The 26,695-nt window shown below is 56.0% G+C and overlaps 2 protein-coding genes across 4 annotated transcripts in view; one reads left to right on the top strand and one right to left on the bottom strand.

Annotated features, from left to right (window-relative positions):
• Positions 1-963: 963 nt before the first annotated feature.
• Positions 964-13,081, top strand: RAB35 (RAB35, member RAS oncogene family; the record flags this gene model as incomplete). Its single annotated transcript, XM_040251294.1, has 5 exons — positions 964-1,060; positions 4,310-4,433; positions 9,430-9,554; positions 9,636-9,760; positions 10,850-13,081. Coding segments are annotated over 5 exons (600 nt in total), but the record flags the coding sequence as incomplete, so codon positions are not given.
• Positions 13,082-13,572: 491 nt separating this feature from the next.
• LOC120871145 (BICD family-like cargo adapter 1) overlaps positions 13,573-26,695 on the bottom strand; it is an 82,115-nt gene continuing 68,992 nt past the window's right edge. For 2 of the 3 annotated variants that reach the window (XM_040250861.1, XM_040250860.1), the window contains 3 exons: positions 25,190-25,320; positions 17,629-17,749; positions 13,573-14,946 (listed from right to left, as the gene is read on the bottom strand). In XM_040250861.1, coding sequence (XP_040106795.1) covers positions 14,785-14,946; positions 17,629-17,749; positions 25,190-25,320 — 414 coding nt within the window. In that variant the 3' untranslated portion in view covers positions 13,573-14,784. Of the gene's footprint in view, positions 14,947-16,762; positions 16,872-17,628; positions 17,750-25,189; positions 25,321-26,695 lie in introns of all 3 variants that reach the window. The other variant, XR_005722971.1, reaches the window with a different exon arrangement.

The raw sequence follows: 26,695 nt of genomic DNA, 5'->3' as shown, positions 1-26,695 counted from the left end.
TCTTTATTTATTTAAAATATTATTTACTTGGCTGCGCCGGGTCTTAGTTGGGGCATGTGGGATCCCCTACTAGGGATCGAACCTGGGGCCCCTGTATTGGGATTGCGGAGTCTTAGCCCCTGGGCCACCAGGGAAATCCCAGGTCTTTTTATTATTCCACTTCCTGAAGCAGACGCAGGAAGACTCCCAGAGCAGCATTTATCTGCAGGACTCATCCAGCACCGCCCCCCAGCCCTGCCGAGGCACTGAGACCCGCGAGTAGGTCTCGGAGCCTCCGGTGCCTCGTCTTCAGAGATGCAGCCGGGCTCCCGGGCATGTGCGCGTGGGCTTCCTTCTGTGCTTGGCTGACCCCACGGGCCTCGAGGGCGGGACAGGTGTACCTGGGGGCTCATGCTGCTGGGTGTGGGTGTTGATGGGATTTCAACAGTCCTGCCCATCCTTGGAATAAGAGAGGCTGTGCTAAGCCAAACGGTGTGAGTACCGTGAGCTGCCGGACTGAGGAGTGTCAGGCGGATGCTCCCTCCCCACCAGTGGCATCGGCCGGCGTGAGAGTGGCCAGCAGGGGCTTTGAGTTGTCTGGGCCTCCCTTTCCTCACTGCAAACCAGCCCTGATGGTCTCCAGGGTGCTTTGCAGCCGTGCAGCCCCCGTCTCACCAAGCTGAAGCGCTGCACGTGATGTGTTCTCTGGATGGTGTTCTGGACACACCTTGGGGCGAGGAGCACTGGGTCTGCCTTCCTCAGCCTCATTCCTGTTGTTGGGTCTCCTTGAGGGGTTCCTGGAGCCTGGCGTGGACCCCTTCCTCGTCTCTGGCTTGGGGGCAGCTTGGGGCTCACCCTGAGTTGGAGGGCAAGGTCAGAGGTGGAGAGGGAGGGGTGTTCCGGTGGCAGGCTGGCTGGCTGGCTGGGGAGGGAGGTAGGCGCTGGCATGCGTCTGGAGAGCTGGGCCCCGGGCGGCCTCCCTGAAGCGGGGACCCAGGCCGCCTCTCACCCCCTGCCCTCTCCCTTGCAGGTGTCGGCAAGAGCAGCTTACTGTTACGTTTCGCAGACAACACTTTCTCAGGTGAGTGTGCCCCTGGGGTACTGCTGGGTGTTTTGGTTTTAAATCCTTTCCCCTGGTGCCGGTACACCCTGGTCTCTGCCTCCGCAGACGGAAGGGGGGAGTGGTGAGTAGCTTAGAAGTCTCTCTAGTCAGTCTGTCTCCAGCTATCTTCTTGGAAAAAAAAAAAAAAGCTGTTGCAGGCGCATCATTTTTCTACTCAGGATCTTTGTTTGTGCCCCAACATTGAAAAAAAGAAAGAAAAAAAAAACCTGACGCTTAGGATATGCCCATATAAAGAGTCGAACAGCAAGACTGAATGGCAAGAAGAGAAAAAGCTGCTCCCGGCCTGCCCTGCGTTGACGCTCGGGGTCTCCCCTCACCCCACCTGCGGTGGGCAGCCGCTGGCCTCCCCCCAGCACGTTGGGGATCGTCTTTGCACGTCGACTCGCAGCCCTGTGGTTCTTTCGAGTGGCTGTGCAGCTTCCTGGGCTGTACAGGGGTGCACGTGGTTGTTCAACACTGTTCTTGACGCGCGCTTGCTTGCTTTCTGGTAGCCTCTCTCAAATGGTGCCATTTCTCGGGACACTGTGTTTATTCCTGTGTAGAAGCGGAATTACGAGGTCAGGGGGTACGTGCTTTTCAGGTTTTCACAGGTCTTGCCAGTTGGCCTTTCAGACCTGCGCGAAGCTGAAGGGCTCAGAAGAGCCCCTTGTCAGTGCCGGTCGCCGCTGGGTCTCAGTGGCCTTCATGTTTGCTCAGCTGATGGGTAGAAAGTGCTGCCCGCTTATCTTGCTTCCCCGATCCCGGTGGGCCACGTTTTCTTTGCTGGAGCTCATCGGTTCGGTGCAGAGCCTTCAGGTTGGCCTGGCCTCTCTGACCGTGGACTGAAGGAATGCCCTGCGATGCCGTGGAGGGTAATGGTTACCTGGCAGGCGCCTCTCTCTCGGGGGAGAGGTGGGTTTCTCCTGACAGCGGTGGTGTGACATTGGAAAGAGTTGTCTTCTTTGCATCACTGTGAGCGTGATGCTCCTCATCTTTAAAAGAGGAGCTGACGACCATCCCTACCACGCAGAGTTATTGCTAGGAGGGCCCAGGACTAAGTGGCCTCTCAGGAGACATCGCTGGTTTGTGCTTGCTGTTCAGGAACGGCAGCCACTGGGCACTTGCATTGTGCTGGGAAACCTCCCCTCCGCCCTGTCAGCTCGGCGTTCTTAAAGGGCTCTCTGCTGCAGCCCGTCTCCTCCTCTCCACTCTTATTACCAGCTCAGACCATGGTTGGTTCTCACCTGAGGCATCCCAGCAGCTCCTGCCCACCCCATGCCAGGCTGCTGAACTCGTCTCGTCTCTAGCAGGGTCTCTTCTGTTTAAAAACCTCAGTGGACCTCTCTTAAGCGAGCCGAGCTCATAGCAAGGTCTCTCCGCTTTAGGACCACGGACACTCTGGGCCCTGCAGTTCTTTGCTGTGGAGGCTGTTCTGTGCCCCCGTCCTCCACCCCCGGCCCAGCTGTGACATGTGATGTTTCCAGGCATCCCGGGGGGCGGGGAGGGGAGGCCTGAACCACCCCCTGCTGAAAACCGCTGGCCTTCACACTGTCCTCAGCCCCCTGTCCAGCTTCCTTCCTCCTGCTGTCTCGTCCTCCTTTGTGTCTTCACCAGCTGGCTCACTTGCTCAGTGGTCAGCCGTGTTTCACGGGCCCACGGCGCTGGGTACTGGGCCGCTCTCCTCGGCGGAGCCCGGTCCCCACGGAACCAGAGGCCGCCTTGGTCTCTGTGCTTCTGCCTCCGCCTTTTCCTCTGCGAGGATGTCCTTCCCCAGCCTGGTCGCAGCCTTTGAAATTGTACCTGTTCTTTCAGGCCAGGCCCAAATGTGACTTCTGCCTCAGAGCCTTCCTTGAGCTCCGCCCGACTCTGAGCTTTGGCCTTTCCTGGCCACTGTCCACTCTTGATGCAGTCGGTGTGTGTGTGTCTTGTCTGCGGCCCCGGGTGAGCGTGTGGGCTCCTCCTAGCAGCGGTCCTCAGCGTTTGGGCCCCCAGGGACCAGTCTTATGGAAGATGGTTTTCCCACAGGCTGGGCGGGGTGGGGCTTAGGGTTTCAGGATGATTCAAGCGCATTACCTATATTGTACACTTTCATTCTATTATTATGACATCAATTCCACCTCAGATCATCGGGCATTAGATCTTGGAGGCTGGGGACCCCTGCTTCCTAGCATTCGGGCCTTTGAAAGCCTGGATGAGACTGTTCTGTTGCCAGAAATTCTCTCCAGCACCATCTTTCACACAGATGCCCCTGGAGAGCTATTTACAATGCCGCTCATGCTTGGGTTAAACCCTTCAATGCCTCCCTGTCACACAAAAGAGAAAGTCCAAGCTCTTGAAAACGGCGCAAAAGCCGAGAGCTGGCCTGGAACCCCCACCCCAACCTGCTTCCCGACGTGTGCTCAACCTCACAGCATCCCCACCCCGCCCCCCCCCACACACACCCACCACACACACACACACACACACACTCACTCATTGCAAAAGCCGAGAGTTGGCCTGGGACCCCCACCCAAACCTGCCTCCTGACGTGTGCTCAACCTCACATCACCCCCACCCCCCCACCCCCCCACACACACCCCATTGCTATTTCTGCTGCTGTCTTTTCTGCCTGGAGCAGTTTTTCAAATTGCAGGTCATGACTTGTCTGTGTGTGTTTTTTTAAATCGGGGTATAGTTGATTGCCGTTGCTGTGTTTCAGGTGTCCAGCAGCGTGAATCAGCCACACATATGCATAGATCCACTCTTCTTTAGGCTCTTTTCTAGGCCGTTGCAGAGTACTGAGTGGAATTCCCTGTGCTATACAGTAGGTCCTTGTTAGTCATCTATTTTGTATATAACAGGGAGTGTATGACTTGTTTATGTTTTAGAAAGTTAATTTTGTGGGTTGTTTAAAATGTTTGGAATGGAGTAGGAAAGAGAAACCCAGAGTGTGTCGTGGTCCCCCACGGTCCCTGGGCAACTCTGGTGGAGCGTTTCATGCCACAGTCATGGCCCCTCTCTCATTTCCTCGGTGGGTTCATTGCTCTTGAAACTGTCTTCTGTATCACTTTGTTTCATTGTAGCCTGTCTCCTGCCCTCACCTTGGGGCTCAGACTTTTTTGTCCAGGGCTGTGTCCTCCAGGCACTTGGAGTGAGACGGGCGGGGTGGAGCCCAGGGTCACCTGGGCTGTTGAGGACGCAGTCTGACAGGGGTGGCCCTGGGTCGTGCTAACGTCCCTGTGTGTGCAGGCAGTTACATCACCACGATCGGAGTGGATTTCAAGATTCGCACAGTGGAGATCAACGGGGAGAAAGTGAAGCTGCAGATCTGGGACACGGCTGGGCAGGAGCGCTTCCGCACCATCACCTCCACGTGAGTCAGGCTGGCCCAGCCCGCTCTGACCCCCTCCCCGCTCTTAGACCACCCCCCAACTCAGGCCCCCCGCCTCCACATAGATCCCTGGTCCCCACTCAGACCCCTGGCCCCCGACATTGGGAAATGGCCCTGGGCACCCCCAAGGCTATGGGGAGGTGCGCTCCTGGCTAAGTGCAGCTCTTTCCCTTGAAGACCCGAGAAGCGGACGGGGCGCGTGCAGTCCCGCCCGTGGTGGGCAGTAGCCTCGCACGTCCCTCGGGCTGGCAGGGCAGCGTGCGTCAGTCAACGGAGCCTCTGGTTCCTTTGTCTTTATTTTTATTTTTTAAAGATTTATGTATTTATTTGTTTTGCCTGCGCTGGGTCTTGGTTACGGTGTGTGGGCTTCCCCTTCTGTGGAGCACGGGCTCAGTGCTTGGGGCTTCATGGACCATGGGATCTTAGTTCCCCAAACAGGGATCGAACCCATGTCCCCGAGATTAGAAGGCAGAGTCTTAACCACTGGACCACCAGGGAAGTCCCTCCTTTGTCTTTAAAATGGGGTCACAGTGCTGGTGCTGGCCTCGCCAGGCGCTCAGACACTCAGGCAGCGAGGGTACTCTTGTTCAGTGTCAGCTCGCCTGCTGGAGGGGCCAGCTCCGTCACCACCCTGATGTGGGGGGGCGTCTCTCTGTTGGGGGTCTGGAAGGAGCACTGGTAGGTGGGAGGCTGTTGGGCGGCCCCCTCCTCTGCCTCCCAAAGCTGTTGACTGGGGACCCGGCGCACCCTGGAGTCTTCCCTGCTGGCTCAGATGGTAAAGAATCCGCCTGCAGTGAAGGAGACCTGGGTTCATGCAGTCCCTGGTCAGGAAGATGCCCTGGAAGAGGAAATGGCAACCCACTCCTGTATTCTTGCCTGGGAAATGCTAGGGACAGAGGAGCCTGGTGGGTTACAGTCCATGGGGTTGCAAGAGCCGGACATGACTGAGCGACAAACAGACCCAGCTCGCTCTGAGGATCGCCCTCCTTTGCTGCCGCAGGACCTTTGTGTCTCCGCTGTAAATGGGCGGAAAGCCGGCTGGAGCCCCAGATTGTGTGCTGGGTCCTGCGGAGTGGCTCTCGGTTCTTGGGCTGTTACTGGAACAGGTTCCGGGAAAGAACAGGACTTTGAAGGCAGGCGGTTCGGAATTTACATTTCTGCCCCCTGTGTGACCTTGGGCAAGTTGCCTAAAGTCTCCGTTCTTTAGTTTCCTGGGGGGCTTGTCTTTGGGGTTTGCATTAATGCGAGGTCCCATGTGCTTGGGCTTCACGTAGAAGATTCCGTGGAGCTCCCTGAGGTTGGTGTTCTCATCACCCCAGTTATATGGATGGGGGAGCTTCTGAGGGGTGTGTGCAGAGTAGGAGCCGGGCCCAGCCCGGAGTGGCTGCTGCTCCTCTTGGCCTCTCCTCTGCCTCCCCCAGCGGGTCCCGTGGTGGGGGGCTCTCGGGGAGGCACCACCAAGTTCCCTCTCCTCCCTGCGAGGTGGAGGTGGACGGCCCCGCCGAGCATCCCAGGGATGCGAAGTGTGGGGGTGAAGAGCCCCCAGGGTGGTGGCTGGGAGTACGGGGGAACCCAGGGGTGCCAGCTGGGGGGGTGGGGGTGGCAGACCGGTGGGTGGGTGGCCCTGGTGAAGGGGGCTTGGGGGCTGGAGCCTGAGCCATCCTGGAGCAGGAGGGGGTCCGGTCACTGGGCCAGCCCTGAGATGAGGACACGCGCCATGGGCCATGCCTCCCTGAACGCCTGGGGGTCCCCAGTCCCGGGGGCTTCGCAGGGCAGGTCTATGCAGCCACCTCCGATGAGCTGCCTGAGCCCCCTTGTGTCAGTGGCTGCTAGCAAGGCCCGAGCTGAGGGGCAGCTGGAGTCAAGGCTCCCAGGGTAGTTGGATGCCGTGAGCCTGGGCCGCCCGAGCTTCCAGGCCTGAATGAGACCAGGACGTCTTGTCGGTGTCGAGAGGTGTGGGCACTGACCAGGGGTCCTCCTCTAGGCCGGGACTGTCGCCAAGGACTGTGGCTGCTTCATCTCGTTTAATCCTGGTAAAGAGTCCTGTGGTTCTCTCCAATGTACGGACAAGAAAAGTGAGGCCCGCAGAGGGTGGAGGGACCTGGCTTGGTCAGTTAGGCAGGAGTTGAATTGAGGTCTGCCCGATGCCAAGACTCTTGCCTTTAACTCAGCTGTCCCCCAGCCATTTTGGCACCAGCAACCAATTTCATGGAAGATGGTTCTTCCTCGGTCTGGGGGTAGGGGGTTGGCCTGGGGACGGTTCGAGCACGTGACGTATGTTTTTTTAATTTATTTATTTATTTGGCCGGGTCGGGTCTTCACTGCAGCATTCGAACTCTCAGCTGTGGCATGTAAGATCTAGTTCCCTGACCAGGGATCGAACCCGGGCCTCCTGCATTGGGAGCACAGGCTCAGCCACTGGACCAGCAGGGACGTGCGGCACGTGACATTTACTGTGCACTTTATTTCTAATCTGATGCCGCCGGTGATCTGACAGGAGGTGCTGGTCTGCGACCTGGAGGTTGGGGACCCGCGCTTTAACGGATCCGCGGCCCCGCCCTCTGCTGGCCCCCCACCCCCGGGGACCGGGCTGAGCCAGCGGCAGATGCCGTGGTGGCTCCTGTGGGATAAAACCAGCCGAGAACGCTGGGCCCACGGCCACGAGATGCTCCAGGCCAGGCAGCGGGCTGGGGTCACCTCCCTCCAGGGCAGCAGGGAGGGGCTGGACTGCCTCCTTCGTCCTTTGGGGGGACTGAAATTCCTTGGCCACCTGAGGGCAAGCTGGGTTTGTCCCAGGAGGCAGGAGGAGGGGTGCGCTGCACTCGGGGAGGCTGGGGGGCGTTGCTGAGGGAAGGAGCTGGGAAGAGGTCAGGGGTGGGGCAGTCTGGGGGCAATAGCGTGGCCCTTGCTGAGTCAGGGCTCTAAAAGAGAAACTAAAACTGCATCCTGTCCGCCTGCTGAGAACGAACGCCCTGTCGTCCCCTCATCGATTCTTGCCTGTGGTGGCTGGGGTTCGCTGACCCTGAGCGGTGGGGCTGGGGGCGCGGGTCGGGTGGTGGTGGGAGAGGCCGAGGCAGGGAAGGCCCGGCCCGGGCCATGGCTGCCGGCAGCCCCTTCACCAAGCCTCCTGTCCTAGCGGGGACGTGGTGGCCGCCTGTCTGTGGTAGCGGGTGAGCGGAGGGCATCGCGGTCGTGTTGGCACAGAGCACATGTGGTCGTGTGGCACGTGGTCGTGGTGCCTGATGGTGGGGGAGTGGCAGGCCCGGCGGCCCGGCACCTGAGCTCCACAACCCAGGCTGGTCTCCCTCCGCCATTTCTCGGCCTCCTGGGTTGTCTCAACAGAGGAGGGTTGGGAAGCACGGTCCACTGTTCCCGTGTCCGTTGCTGGCGGGGGACAGTTGTCTCCCTCCTCTCCCCGTTTCCTGGCTTGCTCTCCTGCAGCTGCTCAGATGGGCGACCCCCAGGTGGACCCAGGTGATGCTCTGGGGGGAAGGGGGGCAGGGTGTGGATGGCTTGATTGTTCGGGCTGCCCAGGGCAGGGCTTTGTCCCCAGGAAGGCAGAGCTGTGGGCAGACGAAGCCCCAGGGGATGTCAGCCGGGGTCTCAGAGTGGAGAGCGGGCGGCTCTCCCGCCCTGGTGGCCAGCCCAGGGGAGCCGCCCTCACTGCCCTTGGTTTTCTTCTGCCCGCTTCTGGGGCCCAGAGTGTCGCTGAAGGACTGTTAATGGTGATGATAAAGAGCTGGCCCTTGTGAAAACATGTATTGTCACCTTAGTCATACAGCCACCCCCAGAGTTACATCCTGGTACCCCCATTTTACAGTTGAGGGAACCAAGGTGCCATGAGGCATGTGCAGTAACCTTCCCAGGTCCACACCCCCTTCCAGAGGCGGAGCTCGGTGGACTTTGTTGCGTGATGGGGCTGTGAGGAGTGTGCCAGAGCGCTGCTGGGCACGGCTGAGAACGCAGTGCACGTGCGGCCCGGCCGGCTCCGTCTTCACGGGGCCTGTGTTGCTTCAGGACCGCCACCGGGGAGGGCCTGCTGTCCTGTGGGCCCAGGAGGTGGAGGCGCTTCGGGCTGGCTCAGGGAGGCCACTGTCCACCTGTGAGCCCGTCTCTTAGGGGCAGGGGGTCTTCCCCTCCCTCTCAGAGGCTCCTGTGAGTGAGTGTCTCCGCGTGCCGGGTGAGGTGACGTGTTGGCTGCTGGGTCGGAGCTGGCTCTCTGGAGGACCATGAGGCCCGTGCTCCCCGCCTGTCCCCCTGAACTTTTGAGGCAGCCCCTCCTGCCTGAAGCCCTTCCCGCTGACCTCAGACCCAGCCTGGATGCACCTGGAGTGGCAGAAGGGCAGGTGCCTGCCCATCCCCTGGGGTGTGAACAGACCTTGGCAGGCCTCACAAGTGGCGCCTGTCCTTGAAATAGCATTTTACTAAGACAGGTTTGAGGACAGAAAAACTTTCTTGGATGTTAAAGAGCACAGTGATAATAGGCTGTCAAATGTAAACCTTGCCTGAGTATTTTCTTTTTGTGTTTATTTACCTGGCTATGCCGGGTCTTGGTTGCAGCACAGGAGACCTTTAGTTGTAGCAGTCAGGTCGTAGTTGCTGCTGGTGGGATCTAGTTCCCTGACCAGGGATCGAACCCTGGTCCACTGCACTGGGAGCTCGGAGTCTCAGGTGCTGAACCATTAGGGAACGCCCCATTGCCTGAACTTGAAAAAGGAAACAACTCAAGTTTCCTGCCGTCCGCTGCCTCTGAACAATCTGGCTGACCCCGCAGGGCGGGGCGCTCCTTACGCACTGCGTCCGGGGAGTAGGGTGAACGGCAGCTCTGACCAGGCCCTGAGGTCCAGCTTGAGGCCTCTGGGCCTGGGGTGACGGCCCCTTGCCTTCCCCACCCGCTGTCCGGGTGCAGGCTGGCGGGTCCTGCGAAGGGGCTGCCCTTATTTACGCCGTAGCTCTGACGCCGACCCTGGTCCCACAGGTATTATCGGGGGACCCACGGGGTCATCGTGGTCTACGACGTCACCAGCGCTGAATCCTTCGTCAACGTGAAGCGGTGGCTTCATGAAATCAACCAGAACTGTGACGACGTGTGCCGGATCCTAGGTGAGGCGGGGTGGGCGGGGCGGCCCGGGGGCTGGGCGGAGTGGGGGGGCGGGGGCCGGCTGACTCTGCCTTGCCTTCCAGTGGGGAATAAGAACGACGACCCCGAGCGCAAGGTGGTGGAGACGGAAGACGCCTACAAGTTCGCAGGGCAGATGGGGATCCAGTTGTTTGAGACCAGCGCCAAGGAGAATGTCAACGTGGAAGAGGTGAGGCCCGCGCCGGAAGGGCTGGGAGCGCGGGCACGCTCCCCCCCACCGCCCCCGACTCTGCCTTGGCCGCCGGGGCGGGTAGCCCACAGCATCGTGGTAGCGGCCACTGATCGAGTGCCTGCTGTGTGCGCCAGGCTCCGCGCCCGGGCATCCGCCTGCCGGGGCCACCTTGCACTTCAGCAGTCCTGAGGGAGAGGCTGCCTCCGATGCGGGCCTGCCCCCACAGCCGGGCGCATCTGCTCAGTCCTCCCCGCCCCTCACTGTCCCCTCTCCCCGCTCTCCAGCTTTCTTTCCCTGGGCCTTGGCCTGCAGAGCAGCTTGCTTTGCTGTGGCCTCCAGAGCTCCGGTGAGTGTCCAGGCCAGCCCCGAGTACACCCCAGGCAGGCTGAGCGCCACATGTGCCGGGGCTGCTGGAAGCGCTTGGGAGCTTTCAGGAAGGTCCTGCCCGTGGGGTTGGAGCCCAGGGATCCAGGGGGCTGATCCCCCATGCGTCCTGGGACACAAGCCGCCCAGCAGCGGGGCCCCTGGGCCCCTGCGTCCGGCTGGGGTCACACTGTGGGCTTTTCCTCCGGGGGCCTGCGGTGGGGCCCTGAGCCTTTTCCGGGCTTCCTGTTCTCGTGTAGGTTGGGGTGGGGTGAGGCCTGCCCCCTAGGTTGTACTTGATTCCTTCCCCAGGAGTGGAGGGAGCTGGGGGTGGTCTAGGGAAGGTTCTCAGTGGGACGTGCGGTGAGGTAGTGCGGAGTGGGCAGACTCTGGTTGCTTCTCGTTCGTCACCAGCGCAGGGGCACCTTTATCTGTGTTGTCCGAGGTGTCAGCTGAAGGAAAGGAGCTCTATCCTTTCACAGAAAGGCTGGAAAATCCCCGAGGCACAGCTCAGAGGTCTTTGATGCTTTTCCTTTCTGACCTCTGTAGTTCACTGCCTTCTAGATGGGGCTTGAAGACAGATGTGCAGAAACAGCCCCCAGTGGACTGGAAGGCTGGGCCCAGGGAGGCGGGAGGGGCTGCGTTGACCAGCACGAGGGGGGCGCAGCTGTGACAGGGCCTCCTCCCCGGTCTGAGGCCGCCCTGCCTCCTTCACCCTCATAGATGTTCAACTGCATCACAGAGCTGGTCCTCCGGGCAAAGAAGGACAACCTAGCGAAACAGCAGCAGCAACAACAGAACGACGTGGTGAAGCTCACGAAGAACAGTAAACGGAAGAAACGCTGCTGCTAATGCCCCCAGCCCATTGCAGAGACTGCGCTGCTGCCGTGCCCCCCGCCCCGGGCCGGGGGCTCCTCTCCTGGGGGACAGTCTCAGTTCTGTGCCGTTATTTAAAGAATTCTCTCCACGTTTTTGTACCGGGAGGCGCCGTCGGGACTTCCTCCGCTCCGAGTGCCAAGAAGGTGTGGGACGGCCTGCCCTTCCCTTCCGGCGCCCTTGTCCCCCGGCCGAGTGCCCGGGCTGGCGAGGACGCTGCCAGCCAAGCAGACTGATTAACCGGAGTCTGTACATAGTGTATATCGCTTTAACCAGCGCGCCGCCCTCGTCCTGCTCCGGCTTTTGCCTCCTTCGTGCCAGCCTGCTGCGACACCCCTTCCCCTCCCCACCCCACCCCGACTTACCGCCAGCAGCTTCCGGAGAGGACAGGATCACGTTCTAGAACAAGTACCTTTTGCCAACCTGGGGTGGTGCCGTGGGCTCCACGGGACTCATTCTCTCTCACCGGCATCAGCGTCTCCCCTGCTTGGAGGGCCAGCCCCCACCCCTCCCCATCCCGCCTCGTCACCGCTCTGGCAGCTGGGGGATCCCACCTTGAGGTGGGCCCCGGGGTTCCCCCGGAGTTCTGGCCCTTCGCTTCCAGAGGAGGGATCACTCCTGCCCTTTGGCCCACAGATTTCTTGTCCTGCCTTCCAGACACCTCAGCTACAACCCAGGGGAGCCGTGGCTTCTGACTTATTTATACCAACCTGTTTGGGTTCCAACAGAAAGGTAGGGGTGTGTTTGTGCACAGATGGGCTTGCCATTGGGGGTCTGCTAAGGAGCATCATTTTAACAGATAAAAGTGAAGCCAAATCAAATGAATTAAGTTCCTCATACTTTTTTTCCTCTTCCTGAGGCTTGGTTGCACAGCAGCAAAAGTTGCAGCCTCCCCACTCTGGGTCCAGTGTTTTTAGAAAAAATGGTTTCCTGTTGCCGCGGAGCTGGGCTCCTGGCCATTTGTTGGTGGGAAAGGAGGGGCCTCCCTTGGAGTCCTGGGTCTCCGATGAGCACCCGGCACCCCTCAGTGTGTGGGAGCGGGTGTCGGGTCGCTGGGTCCTGGGGATGGTGCCTCTGAGCTGGATGTAGGCGGCCTTGGGGTGCTCCGGGCCTGGGGAGGCGGGGCTGGGGGCTGGCAGTACAAAGGCAGCATGAGAATTTCTTGGCGGGTGGTAGGGAATGGCCGCCTGGGCTGGGCGCCAGCCATGACTAGCCCTGGTGCCCTTGGAGGAACAACCAGGGTCTTTTGCACTTGATTATGGTCACCCCATCTCCCCTTCGAGACACTTCACTCACCTTTCCCCTAAAAGATCATGTAACCTGGGGATAATTTATTTCAGCACCATGATGTGTTTTACTAGATTTCCTTTCCTTGGAGCTTTCCAGGTCAAGCCCTGATTGGACAATCACATCACAGATTCACTGCAGATTCCCCATGTCACTGTTGATGGGTTTTTAATCAGTAAAAACTGGGGGTTTTGTCTGACCTGGCTCCACTTCCCCCAAGACTGCTGAAAGCCCGCGGTTCTGGGTGACCGGCCTTCCTCACTCTGGAGCCACGGGACCAGGTGGGGGTGCTCTGGGCCTGGGGAGGCGGGGCCGGGGGCTGGCAGTAGGCAGCCGTCGGGTTGGGTGCTCGGGGCCATACCGCGGTCTCCGTCTTCAGGACTGTCCCAGCTACCCCGGGTCCCCAGAGGGTGTGGAGAATTGGGGCTCAGCCCTGAGCGTTTCGGTGACGCTGGTGTGGCAGAGCTCGCAGATTTAGGCAATAAGGGGGGGCGGGTCCTGCAAGTTTCCAGCGCAGGCAAGAAGTCTCCATGGCTTCCGGCTGCTGGACACCCAGACCCAGGTGGGGGGAAGATTCGGTGATGGCAGCGTGCCCGTCCGCAGTGTCTCACGCATGAATGGGGGGTGGGAGGGGACTCAGGGCTGGACCAGCATCCTGGTGGATCTGATGTGAACTTCCTGTCAAACAACAACACTTTTAAATGGTTTGCTAGGATTATTTCTGTATTGAAAGTTTCTAATTATGCTTTTTAAAAAAAATACTAAAAATAAAGGTTCAAGCTGCCAAATTTTCTTGCAGGGTCTGTTTGCTCTCCTCCAGCTGTGCCCCGGGTGGGCCTGGCTGCTCCCCACCCGTTGCGTCCAGCCCTTGTCTGTTCTGGTCTGAGTCCCGCACAGGTGTCCGTCGAGGCCCAAGGACACTTTCAGAAGCCAGGGTGGCTCTGTCTGTGAAAGGTGGGGCCAGGTTGAGCTCCCCGCTCTGACTGCCGCACACACGGTAAGACACCAGGGAGCTGTAGTGCTGGCCGGGAGCCCAGGGCCAGGGTGGACGTGGCGCCTTGGGTCACAGCTCACAGAACAGCTGTCACTGAGGCCTGCCTTCACCCTCCAGGTGGGGGGGGGGTGTGTGCCTCTTCTGAATCCACTGACTTGGTACCAATGTATGAGGTGACCTCCCAGGGGCGTGGGAGACTCTGCCTTTGCATAATCAGCCAGCGGATTGAAATTGTACTTTGCCTTCTGTCCAGACACCGCCCCAGGTACCCAGTGACTGAGGCGGGAAGCTCTGTAGAAATTCATTTTATTCTTAGACTATTTTCAAAAGAAGCAGTGGTGTGCTGTTTTTCTAAAAATATGCCTTTATAGATTCATATATAATATGTATATTATAAAATCCATACATGTATTTACATGGTTGCTACATACAAAATTACAGCACTGTGTCTGTACAGCACTGTGTCTGTACATATCTGTAGGTACATTCTTTCCACTCATCCCTGCTGTGCTTTCCCCGTGAGGGAGGAAGATGATCCTTGTAAAGCAGCTTGAGGGCGGCCTCAGCCCGGGGCCTCTTGAGTCCGCGTCGGGGCCTCAGCAGAGAAGGTGAAGCGCTTGCTGAGGACGAGCAGGAGCAGGAGGCCGCTGGGGTGACCTTCCGTGGGCCTGGTGGGCAGTTTCTAGAGGCGTCCACCCTGTGGAGCCAACGCTGCCTGTCGGCGTGGCTGAGCGCAGACCCCTTTGGAGCCGTCCTGTGGCCTGGGCGTGCTCGGCCTAGCCGAGAACTTGGGTATGCGGGCCCTGCGCGCTGCCGGGGGCCGGGGGCTGGAGCGCCGCCTTCTGCCCGGCACCGGGAACGGGAGAGGGCTGAGCCCGCAGAAGGCCCTGCCGAGGAGGAAGGCCTGCAGCAGCGCGCAGGGAGGCAGGCCCTGCTTCCTCTGAGGCTGGGGACAGCCTCAGCCACGGCTGGGCCCGCTGTGGCCAGAAGGGCCAGCTGTCAGGCCCACAGGCCGGGGCTCCGGGCCCGGGGGTGCATGCACGCGGGTGAGGGGCTGCCTCCTGGGCCAAGGCTGTGGGAGGACGGGGTCCAGGCCCGGGCCTGGTGCCCAGCAGGATGAGGCCCCCGTGGTGGGCAGCCGGGGCCTCAGGGGCACGCAGAGTGGGCCTCCGCTTCTCTCCCTGCTCCAGAGCAGAAGGGCAGCGGTGCCTGGAGCCAAGCATGGCAGCCGCTCTGAAAGCCTGAGCCCCGCCCCGCGGCGGTGGACCCCAGGATGGGCCAGGCAGTGGGGACATGGCTCGGACCGCCCCGGTGAGAGCCGCCTTCAGAGGCGGCGGGGCCTCCTAAGGAAGCAGCCCCCGGGCGAGTGGGCAGTGCGGCCACTGAGCCCGGCCTAGTGCGGCGGGGCCGGCGGGCACACGTGCTGCCCTGGGCGCTGGCCCACGCCCCCATTTGAGTCGGTGTCAGTGTGCCCGTCCTTGCTGGCCTGACTCTTCCCGGTTTAAATCTTCCTGAAGAACGAGAAGAGCCGTTTGCCTTCAGCGGTGCTGGGCTCGTCCCCACGCGCCAGGCCCGGGGCCCGGGAGAGGGTGGCGGGAGGCCGGCTGCGTTCCTTCAGGTGCGTGTCCATCAGCTGCCGGTCAATGACCCTGTGCATGTCATCCTGCGGGCAGACGGGTGGGGTGAGGATGCTGACCTGGCGCGGGACAGGCTGGGGAGGCGGTGGAGCGGGGCAGCACGAGAGGAGAGGATGGCGGGGACGTGAGCGAGCGGCTGCAGCCACGGCTGCCCTGACCCAAGACCAAGAAGCACCGCACAGCTGCACAGCCCGCCCTCCGGCCTCCCAGGGCCTGGCTGGCTGCGCGGTGTTACTCCAGGGCCAACCCGGGACCAGCTGTGTCCCTGTGGCCCCGGGAGCGGCCGCCGCTGGGCCGCCGCTGGTGCCTGGCCGTCGCCCCCAGCCCCACCCAGCCTGCGGGCAGCCCCCTCGACCCTGCTTCCCGTGTGTCTCGGGGCCAAGTGCTCCCCTCTCACCTGGTCCCCCTCCTGCAGCCCCAGGGCGGCCTCGGCCACCACCAGCCCTCCAGCCTCACAGCCTGGCCTTGGGGCTTTTCTTGCCCCTCTGCCCCCTTCAGAGTCCTGCCAGCACGAGCTGCCGGCGCCCATGCGCCCCTGGCAGGCCCGCGTGCAAGATGGAGGCTCCCTTGAGCCTCCTTGCCGACCACCACCCACGCTCAGCCCCTACGGATGGGCCCGTTTGGTGGAGGCTGGGGCGTCGCCACGTTCAAGGCTTGTCGTGCTCCAGCCTCAGCGCTTCCTCAGTGAGGCCGCCGCGCCTCTCCCTCCGGCGAGCTAACTACAGAGATGTTCCCTCCACCCGGACTTCGCCTCACAGAACCAGCTCTTACCCCACGGCAGCTGCTGGACAGAGCAGCTCCGCTCTCCTCGCTGGACTGAGTCTGTGCAGGACAGAGCCGCTAACAGACCAGGAAAAGTCCTGGTTTAGAAACAAGCAGCCCAGTCTAGTAACATCAGCCAGAAACACAAGCATCTGCCCGGCTGCTTTACCCTAAAGCCGGGGGGGTGGGCTCTGGGATGTCCTAGTGAAAAGACTGAGCTGTGGGCTGAATGCTGGAGCGAGTCAGCTGCTGCATCTGCGGGCACACACGCGGAGGCCGCACGGGGCGGGTGTTCCTGAGGCCGGAGCAGCCGGTCCTTCGGTGAGTGCAGGAAGTGGGCCGGCGGGGCCGCTGGCTGACCAGCTTGTCCATCACCTCCCACACACTCACCCAAGCTCGCGGTCACTCAGACGTCTCTGCAGGTTTCCTGAGTGTGTCACCAGGTGGCGGCGGGCAGACCCTTCGCTTACGGCCCGCTCTCCTGCCTTCCTCCCCGCCCCTTCTTTCTTCACATACAACTTCCCACCTACACCCACTCCTCGTCAAGTGACACGGTCCTCACTTTGAAGGTCCCAGTGTCAAATCCTCGGCCCAGTGCTCTGTTCTTGGGACGCTGCCATAAGATCTACATTAAATGCAACTTTAGGAACGTCACAGGGTCCTTCAGAGATAAACCCTTTCAAAGCTGCCAGTGTTTCTTCTGGTACACTGCAAACTGCATTTTTTTAGACTGTAAGATTCAGCAAAGAAATTCCATGAAATCTATCACATCAAAACTTGATACACACACAAGCTGCTCGTAACTCCATGCTAGGTCACGTCTATAAAACAGCCCACTTGTGAGGAGGTGGAACCAAGAAACCAGCGTCAGCCAGGTCAGCCTGTCAGGCCCGGGCCACGTGCTGCTGCGCTCGCGCTCACGGACGTGCCGGTGGAGGGCGGGGGAGGCCGGGGCGCGATGGCATGGCACACTGGACGAGATGACGCTGGCACCGACACGACATGGTGACCACGAGGGAGGGGGCGGGGCGGGACCGTGATGGCGGGAGGGGACGGGAGGGGATGAGGGCTTGAGCTCACCTCAAAGGCAGGAGGGGTGTACAACTAAAGCTGTTGATACGGGAACTGAGAAAGGCCACTAGATCAGAAACCAAAGGAGCCAGATAGTAAAAAGCCCTGAGGAAGCAAACTGTAGCCGAGAGAAAAGAGAAGAACAGATGCAGTGAGCCAGGACATGGCGGGCTGGGAGGCGGGGAGCAGCTCTTGGGGTGGGGGGACCCCGGCGCGCCTGCAGCCAGCCGGGCAGGGCCCTGCCTGGGAAAGCTGCAGGGGCCTTTTCATCTGTCCAGTTAGGATTTCTTGGGGAGAAACATGAATGGTTACACCCATATCCTGAAATTGTACTTCCGTAATCTCATTAACAAAAAGCAAGTCGTGGCCCTGGCCCAGTGGGGAGCGCGTCGGGGCCTGGGACAGGGCAGGCTGACTGGACCCTGACACCCGTGGTGCTAGAGACGGACACGCTGACTCACTTTCCCCGGACCTGCACCAGGACGGTGCTGTGTGGAAGAAGGAAGCTGGCCTCTGAGAAAGGGAAGAGCAGCGGCCGCTAACAACCCAAGGGTGCCTGAACGACATGCATCCAGTAATGAATTTCCAGTCAGTCATACAGGGCTTCCTGGGCCCTCAGTGTTGACAGCAGTATCTTTAGAGCTAATTTCAACAAAGCCAAGGCAAGCGGCTGAAGGAGGCCCCTGTTCAAGTCTGGAGGTCGGCACAGCCGGGTTCCTCAATCTTGAGAGCGGCTTCCTCCAGGCACTCAGGGCCTGGGGCCTGGAACCCCAACTCTTACCCAGCGAAGACGAGTCACTGCTCACCTGCACACACGGGACCCTCCAGTAACAAACCCATCCTTACACTCAGCCTGGATTCACAGACTCCTTTACCTGCCAAGCCTCAAGCTGCTGCGAGAGGTTCAGTTTTTGCTGAATGGCATCCAGCAGCTGGCTGTTGAGAGACATCATGTCCATCTTGCACTTGGCGAGTTCCAGCTCCACAGCGTTCTTCCTGGAAACACACAAGCTGGGGTGAGCGCCGACACCCTGTGCCAGAGCGTCAGGTCCTCTGCCTGGGGCACCCGGCGTCCATGGGATAAGGAAACAGTCTCTGACCCCAGACTCACAACAAACAGTAACTGTAACTACAGTGTTACTTCTAGAGGCCTGGAAAGTTGTGCAACATGCTTTCATACACATTTTCTCAACTTTCATAAACAAGCTGTAGGTGAAAGGATTATCAGACCGCTATCTTAAAGTGATTAAGAGAGAAGGATACTTAAATCAGGACTGGAACCCAGAGATCAAAGACCTCTCACAGCACTAAGGGGCTGCTGCCTTCATCTTTCCCCCAAAAGACCAGTCCCCATGGAAGATGGACTTAACCCATTGGTGCCCCCTTTCCACTAGCAACCCCCTCTTTTGAGGGTGTGTGCACTGGCAGCCACACAGTGCTGCACAGCTCAGCTAATCACTGTAGCCAACAATTAGGGGACCCATGGCAAATTATATGATGGAATACAGTCACCTCCCAGTAACAACCACAATGTTGAATATTTACTGACAGTGGGGAAACACTCGTGATTTATGCTGAGTGTAAAAAAGAACCAAGAGACAAGGTCACATATGTTACTAGCTTTGTAAAAGAAAACCTGCCGGTGTATATTTGAAGGTCACACCCAAAAATGTCTACTTGGTTCTCTTGGGATGATGACCATTGATGAGTAATTGCTCCCACACTTCTGCATTTTGTATTTGCACATTTTGATGTGTTTTACATACTTTGTTCACTTTCCCCAGCATTCCTAAACCATGGTTATTCAATGCAAAAGGTAACTTTGCAGGGATGCCAGGTAATGGGAATAAAGTGGCAGAGCCTTAGCTGGGCACCTTCTATAAGGTGGCAGTGGTTTTCCAGCTGCCAAATGAGTATTTAGTCCTTCAGGGACTGATACTTTTCACATCAAAAGGGCAAAACTAAGACGGATCTCATCACCCAGGGCCATAGACCAATGTGCATGGCGTTGTGAGGACCAACCCTCAGAGGCTGCCCAGCCCCCGTCAAAGCCAAGCTCGACCAGAAGGCAGTAGGGGTGAACCGTTCGGCCTACCGCGCGACCAGCACTTCCTCTGTGGCCTCAAGTCCACCAAGCAATTGGTCACCTCCCTCTACACCCTGGGACTCCAGGCCGGCGTCCCGACCGCCCATCCCGGACTCTCCAGGCCGCTCACAGCGGGTCCGCCCACCCGCACTGCGGCTGCCTGGACAGGAGCCGAGCCTGGCCAATGAGCGCCGGGGTCTCAAGTGCCGCAAGCTGCTCCCGTCACGGCTGCTGCCATTGGCTGGTCGCGACGGCAGAAATCCTTGCCTGGCGCCGGTTGCCACGGACGCCCAGAGGGCCCACCCCACGGTCCTGGAAAGTCAGCGCAAACCCCCGGCGCCCCGCGACAGGGAAGCCTCCTGAGCTTACAGGCGTCTCCCGGCAGGTGGCGCCACGAGCAGCCTGAAGACCCTGGAATGTGCTGACTAACGCCTCCGCTGGAGGGGCACAGGTCCAGCGACAGCTGCGGCCCGCCGGGCACAGACGGGAACCCTTTCCTTCCGGAAAGCCCTCGAGCTGGGCCCACCTTGGGGGCCTAGGTGTCAGTCACAGCCTGGGATGGCACCCTCGGAACGTTTGCTCACTTAGGGCATCTTTGGAGCTTATCATTCATGAGAAAGCACAAAACAAGGAAAACAAAGCTGTAGAAGCCCCTGATCAATACATTAATCAGTTTTAAAAAGGAATATTTCAAAGGGTTAGACGAATTCCTTGTATAAATGAAACCAATAGCAACTGAGCCCTCTGGCTGTGTAAGGCAGATGCCAGCCCGGGATTTCTTTTCACTGAGGACCTTTCACCTGAAAGGAGATAAAATTGTTAACTTTTCTGAACACCTTAAGGTTTTTGCTGTCCAGTGAAGAGAGGGAAGTTATTCTTCTTGGGGGCGAGTCTCACCCTTATTGCATATTAGAATCATGGGGTGGGAGCTGCCCCAAACCCAGACTGAAGGTTCAGACTGAAGAATTGTTCTGGATAGGGCCCTGGGGTTGGGGGCGGGTAAGATTCTAAAATGCAGCCAAGATCAGAGATGACGTATATAAAACTCTTACTGCTGCTGCTAAGTCACTTCAGTCGTGTCCAACTCTGTGCAACCGCATAGATGGCGGCCCACCAGGCTCCCCCGTCTCTGGGATTCTCGGCCCTACACAAATGTATGGTTGTCCCACACTTCAATGATTCCTTAGGTTTCGTCTTAATTCTGTATACCCAGAATTTCATTTGTGAGGGAGAGAAAAAGAACCCTCCTGGAGTGATCTAACACTCTAAGGGCAGGGCCAGGAAGGACAGGTCCTCACTCCAAAACCCTTCCTACTCAGGAGGGAGAACTCACAAATCTGATCAGTCAGACCCCAGGAGGCTGACTTGGCCTCCGTGGGCAGCAGGCAAGGGCATGCATTTCAAGGTTCCACGGAGACTTGTAACTTCCTGTCACCCGGGTGTTGGAGCTAGGCACACTCATTTTAATGGAGGGGACGGGACAACTTGTTTCTTCTGCTCTCCTACACCCTGGCACTTTCTCTGTCTGTATCCCCCACCTCCTGCACAGATGACAGAGGGTGGTCAGAGCCTGATGGCCAGCTCTCTTGCTTCTCCAGCTGAGAGAAGCTGACAAACCAGACTCCGCTTCTAACTTACTGGGTTTCCACAACTAGCACCCTAATTTTACCATTTTACTCCCTAATTGTTTGACACAATTTCACCCTTTCTATGGTCTCACTCCAAAATACCACACTGCTATTCAACAACACAAGAGACAACGCTACACATGGATATCACCAGATGGTCAATACCGAAATCAGACTGATTATGTTCTGTGCAGTCAAAGACGGAGAAACTATACAGTCAGCAAAAACAAGACCAGGGGCTGACTGTGGCTCAGATCATGAACTCCTTATTGCAAAATTCAGACTTAAATTGAAAAAAATAGGGAAAACCACTGTGCCATTAAGGTACAACCTAAATCAAGTCCCTTACAGTGGAAGTGACAAACAGGTTCAAGGGATTAGATCTGATAGACAGAGGGCCTGAAGAACTATGGACAGAGGTTCATAACGTTATATAGGAGGTGGTGATCAAAACCATCCCCAAGAAGAAGAAATGCAAAAAGGCAAACTGGTTGTCTGAGGAGGCCTTGCAAATAGCTGAGAAAAGAGAAGCGAAAGGCAAAGGAGAAAAGGAAAGATAAACCCATCCAAATGCAGACTTCCAAAGAACAGCAAGGAGAGATAAAGAAAGCCTTCCTAAGTGAACAATACAGAGAAATAGAGGAAATTAATAGAGTGGGAAAGACTAGAGATCACTTCAAGAAAATTAGAGACACTAAGGGAACATTTTATGCAAAGGCTGGCACAATGGACAGAAATGGTATGGACCTAACAGAAGCAGAAGATATTAAGAAGAGGTGGGAAGAATACAAAGAAGAACTATACAAAAAAGATCTTAATGACCCAGATAATCAGGATAATGTGATCACTCACCTAGAGCCAGACATCTTGGAGTGCGAAGTCAAGTGGGCCTTAGGAAGCATCAACTATGAACAAAGCTAGTGGAGGTGATGGAATTCCAGTTGAGCTATTTCAAATCCTAAATGATGATGCTGTCAAAGTGCTGCACTCAATATGCCAGCAAATTTGGAAAATGCAGCATTGGGCACAGGACTGGAAAAGGTCAGTTTTCATTCCAATCCCCCAAAAAGGCAATGCCAAAGAATGCTCAAACTACCATACAATTGTGCTCATCTCACACACTAGCAAAATAATGCTCAAAATTCTCCAAGCCAGGCTTCAACAGTACATGAACCATGAACTTCCAGATGTTCAAGCTGGATTTAGAAAAGGCAGAGGAACCAGAAATAAAATTGCCAACATCTGTTGGATCACAGAGAAAGCAAGAGAGTTCCAGAAAAACATCTACTTCTGCTTCATTGACTACACTAAAGCCTTTGACTGTATGAATAGCAGCAACCTGTGGAAAATTCTTCAAGAGATGGGAATACCAGGCCACCTTACCTGCCTCCTGTGAAACCTGTATGCAGGTCAAGAAGCAACAGTTAGAACCGGACATGGACTGGTTCCAAATTAGGAAAGGAGTACATCAAGGCTGTATATTGTCACCCTGCTTATTTAACTTATATGCAGAGTACATCATGAGAAATGCTGGGCTGGATGAAGCACAAGCTGGAATCAAGACTGCTGGGAGAAATATCAGTAACCTCGGATATGCTGATGACACCATCCTTATGGCAGAAAGTGAAGAGGAACTAAAGAGCCTCTTGATGAGGTGAGAGAGAAGAGTGAAAAAGCTGGCTTAAAACTCAACATTCAAAAACCAAAGATTATGGCATCTGGTCCCATCATTTCATGGCAAATAGTTGGGGAAACAATGGAAACAGCAACAGACTTAATTTTCTTGGGCTCTAAAATCACTGCAGACGGTGACTGAAGTCATGAAATTAAAAGACTCTTGCTCCTTGGAAGAAAAGCTATGACAAACCTAGACAGCATATTAAAAAGCAGAGACATTCCTTTGCTGACAAAGGTCTATATAGTCAAAGCTATGGTTTTTCCATCTGGTCCCATCACTTCATGGGAAATAGATGGGCAAACAGTGGAAACAGTGGCAGACTTTATTTTTTGGGGTTCCAAAATCACTGTAGATGGTGATTGCAGCCATGAAATTAAAAGACGCTTACTCTTTGGAAGGAAAGTTATGAGCAACCTAGATAGCATATTCAAAAGCAGAGACATTACTTTGCTAACAAAGGTCCGTCTAGTCAAGGCTATGGTTTTTCCAGTGGTCAGGTATGGATGTGAGAGTTGGACTGTGAAGAAAGTTGAGTGCCGAAGAATTGATGCTTTTGAACTGTGCTGTTGGAGAAGACCCTTGAGAGTCCCTTGGACTGCAAGGAGATCAAACCAGTCAATCCTAAAGGGAATCAATCCTGAATATTCCTTGGAAGGACTGATGCTGAAGCTCCAATACTTTGGCCACCTGATGTGAAGAGCTGCCTCATTGGAAAAGACCCTGATGCTGGGAAAGACTGAGGGCAGGAGAAGGGGACAACAGAGAATGAGATGGTTGGATGGCATCACTGACTTGATGGACATGAGTTTGAGCAAACTTTGGGAGATGGTGATGGACAGGGAAGCCTGGCGTGCTGCAGTCCATGGGTTGCAAAGAGTCAGAAACGATTGAGCAACTGAACAAAAATTCAACTATTCAGTAAGTACATCCATTGGAGAAGACTCTTGAGAGTCCCTTGGACTGCAAGGAGATCCAACCAGTCCATCCTAAAGGAAATCAGTCCTGAATATTCATTGGAAGGACTGATGCTGAAGCTGAAACTCCAATACTTTGGCGACCTGATGTGAAGAACTGACTCACTAGAAAAGACCCTGATGCTGGAAAAGATGGAGGGCGGGAGGAGAAGGGGACAACAGAGGATGAGATGGTTGGATAGCATCATCGACTGGATGGACATGAGTTTGAGTGAACTCTGGGAGTTGGTGATGGACAGGGAGGCCTGGTGTGCTGCAGTTCTTGGGGTCGCAAAGAGTCGGACACGACTGAGCTGAACTACAACCATCAGGAATGGCAAAGATAGTGTAGGTTTGTGATTCTCACCGAGGATAATTCCAAAATGAACTGGAAATTGAAAGACAACTTGATAGGAGATTCTGACCAGACAGAAAAGGGGACCCAAAAGTAAAACCAAAATGGAAGTGATAGAAATGACTGAAGAGAACAGAAGGGAGGGGACAATGGTATATGAAAATGAAAAGGGGAAGATGTGGGGAATTTTAAAGTCAGAAATTAAAATGTCATATTACTTCTTAAAAAAGTCAAATAGTATCTATTTACAAATTCTTTTAAATAAGCTCCTTTTAGCTTTCTGCCAAGTAGCCCTGAGGTAAGGGGAAAGGAGCCTGAGACTGAGGTGAAGGCCAGTGATCAGCACTGGCTGTGATGCTGGGGAAACGCCCTCATTTGTAAAATTGGGATTAAAAAGCTCTACTTCTTGCTGTGGCTAGGAGGATTAAAGGATGCTTTGTAAGCAGTAAAGTGATGCACAGATGTTGTTATTAAAGCCTGCAAAGCAGACGCAATTTTAGTACTTTAGTACCCTTTATCTCCTTAGACTCAATAAACAGGACAGATTGAATGTGTGACAAAGATAATTTTCAGGAGGATGGGAAATAAATATGGTCTTTGCCTTTGTACTGCCAAATATTTTGAACGTACAGGAATGCATTTATGCATTTCTTCTCTGCCAGAGAAAGCCCAAAACATCATTTAAAAATGACCCAGTTTACTAGAAATTAATAAAGACAAAGAAAAATGTTCAGTGACACTCTGGGGATGCAGTCAAACTCAGAATGTAGGAAAACTATGAATTAAAGAGAGCCAGTTTCTTCAATAAATGCAAATCGAAAAAAAAAAGAGTGGGAAGAGTTACAACCTTTTGGGACATAACAACTTAACAGAGTATGGTGGACTTTGGCGTCTGATTCTTATCAAGTATGAAAAGACATTTATGGGACAACTGGGGAAATTTGAACATTGGATACTAGATGATATTAAGAAACTGAAGTTTTTCGTGTGTGATATTTCTGGCATGTGTTTTACAATAAAGAGTCTTTCTCTGGTAGAGATTTCTGTGAAAATGTTTACAGATGAGATGATATGTCTCGCCATCCACCTTAACATGGTCCAGAAGGGGAGGGGGAAGAAATGGATGGCTACAGATGAAACCACACTGGCCATGCTCTTCATCAGCACTGAAACTGAGAGGGAGGGAGGTCGGAATTCGTCTTATGTTTTCTACTTTCGTTTATGCTTGAAAATGTCTATGATGAAGAGTAAAACAAAAACAACAACAAAAATTATGTGTGTGTGTGTGTATGTAAAATGAGATTGGCCCACTCCAGTATTTTTGCCTGGAGCATTCCATGGACAGAGGAGCCTGGTGGGCTACAGTCTATGGGGTTGAAAAGAGTCGTACGAGACTGAAGCGACTGAGCACGCATAATGAAACTGGAATGCTGAGATATAAGTGAAAACAAACCCATGTAGAGAGCATCATCTCACTGATTTTTTAAAAAGTCCACAAAGACTGTATTGCATATACACCTGCATACACATATGTAAAAAATCTGCAAAAAATGCATACCCGACTTTTACCAGCAGTGTCTGTCTGGGAAGAAGAATGGGATGGGGAGTGAGGAATTCCCGAGCAGCAGGGAGACTCTGAGTTTTATGTTCTTCTGTATGATTTAACACCTAAGACTGAGCACATTCTCGCGTTACTAATGCCTGCAGTTAAAGTTAAACAAGTCGTGCCTACTCACTTTGCAATGGCCTCGTCTCGGTCCCTGATGGCCTTCTGAAGCTGCTCCTCTGGCTCCTTGTCCTCAGATGTCACTCTGAGTCGGTCTCTCTCCTCCTTCAGGGCAGTCATCTCCACGCTCAGCAGTGTCACCTAATGGGAGACGAAGGGGATGAACACGCGCACCACTGCTGCCGGCCTGGGGTGTCTCCCTCCAGAGGGAGAAGAGAATAGCCCCAGGCGGGCTCAGGGCCTGTGTGCGGGGCAGGCTGGTGACTTCCCGCTGCCCCCTGCTCCAGGAGGGAGGGGCCCACACACGAGGCTGGAGCTCGGTGGACGGGGGCGCTCAGTCCTGAGCTGCAGCTGGGGCCTGGTCCCCCTGTGCACACCACGGCGCCTCCTTCAGCAGGCACTCTCTGGGAGCTGCTGAGTGAAGGCCACGTGCGCACCAGGGCCCTGGAACACATTTAGGGGGATAAGGACTCGAGTTTTGTTTCATCTTCCACTCGACGTGGACACTGCCCTGTGCCCCACACGGGCCCTGGCTGGCCCCAGAGCCTGGGACCTGGTTCCCATTTCTGTGACAGCACTAGACGCAGCCTGGCTTTCCCATCTTCTTCCTTTGGCTCCCCAGGTCAAGGCCACAGGGAATTTAGGCAGAAAAACAACATTGTCACCTTTCACTTCAAGCCTCTTACCTTCTCTATGGTCCATGCCTCTGTGAATGGCATCAGAGTCCACTCACAGGGAGTCAACCTTCGGTGGTGAGGCGCCCCTCCTGGTGGCTCCCTCAGTGACCAGAGTTCATCCCACCCTCTGTACACAGCGACCTCTCGCACACCTTGTGCTCTGCCGTGGCGAGAAGCATGTCCTATCCATCTGTGTGTCTCAGAGCCTGACCAGAAACAATGCTTAATCCCCAAGTGCCTGGGCAGTGGACGGTTGTCATTTGGGGTCTTGTCAAGCACCCAGAATTCCTTCCCATCTGGGGCATCCCTAGTTGCATGAGCCTCCATAGGAGGCAGAGCATGCCCACCCACTAAGGAAGCCAAAGGAAGAGACCTTTCCTAGGTACCTGGGCCCCTACCTGGGACTGCAGCTCTCGGGGGTACAGCAAAGCCTCTGGCCAGTGGGAGATTACTGCAAGGACAGCAAATGGTTTTGTCACCCCACTTCCCATGGCTCCTTCCTGTTTTGGAGCTCAGTTCTCCAGCCTGCCTATTGATTCTGTGATGCTTCAGATTTAATTCCAGTATATTATTTTTCTGCTCAAGTTAAGCAGAGTGAGTTTCAGTTGTCTGCAACCAGAAACTCTGGCTGGTAGAGCTTTCAATAAATATTTGTTGAACGAATGGAAGGCGGGGAACCCTCCTTCTCACAGTCGATAGGATCAGACTGGAGTCAGGACGCCTGACCCTGCCCTCTTATTAACTATTACACATGCCTTTGACATTTTTCCAAGGAAGGATCCATCTATGCGGATCTGTCCCTCCCACAAAGTCAAAGACATCACCTTTCTGCCCTTTGA

This window comes from Oryx dammah, unplaced genomic scaffold (assembly GCF_014754425.2).
Source record: "Oryx dammah isolate SB20612 unplaced genomic scaffold, SCBI_Odam_1.1 HiC_scaffold_12, whole genome shotgun sequence".
NCBI classification, from domain to species: Eukaryota; Metazoa; Chordata; class Mammalia; order Artiodactyla; family Bovidae; genus Oryx; species Oryx dammah.
Note: the sequence above shows the minus strand (reverse complement) of the source record. Positions and strands in the feature narration are given on the sequence as shown.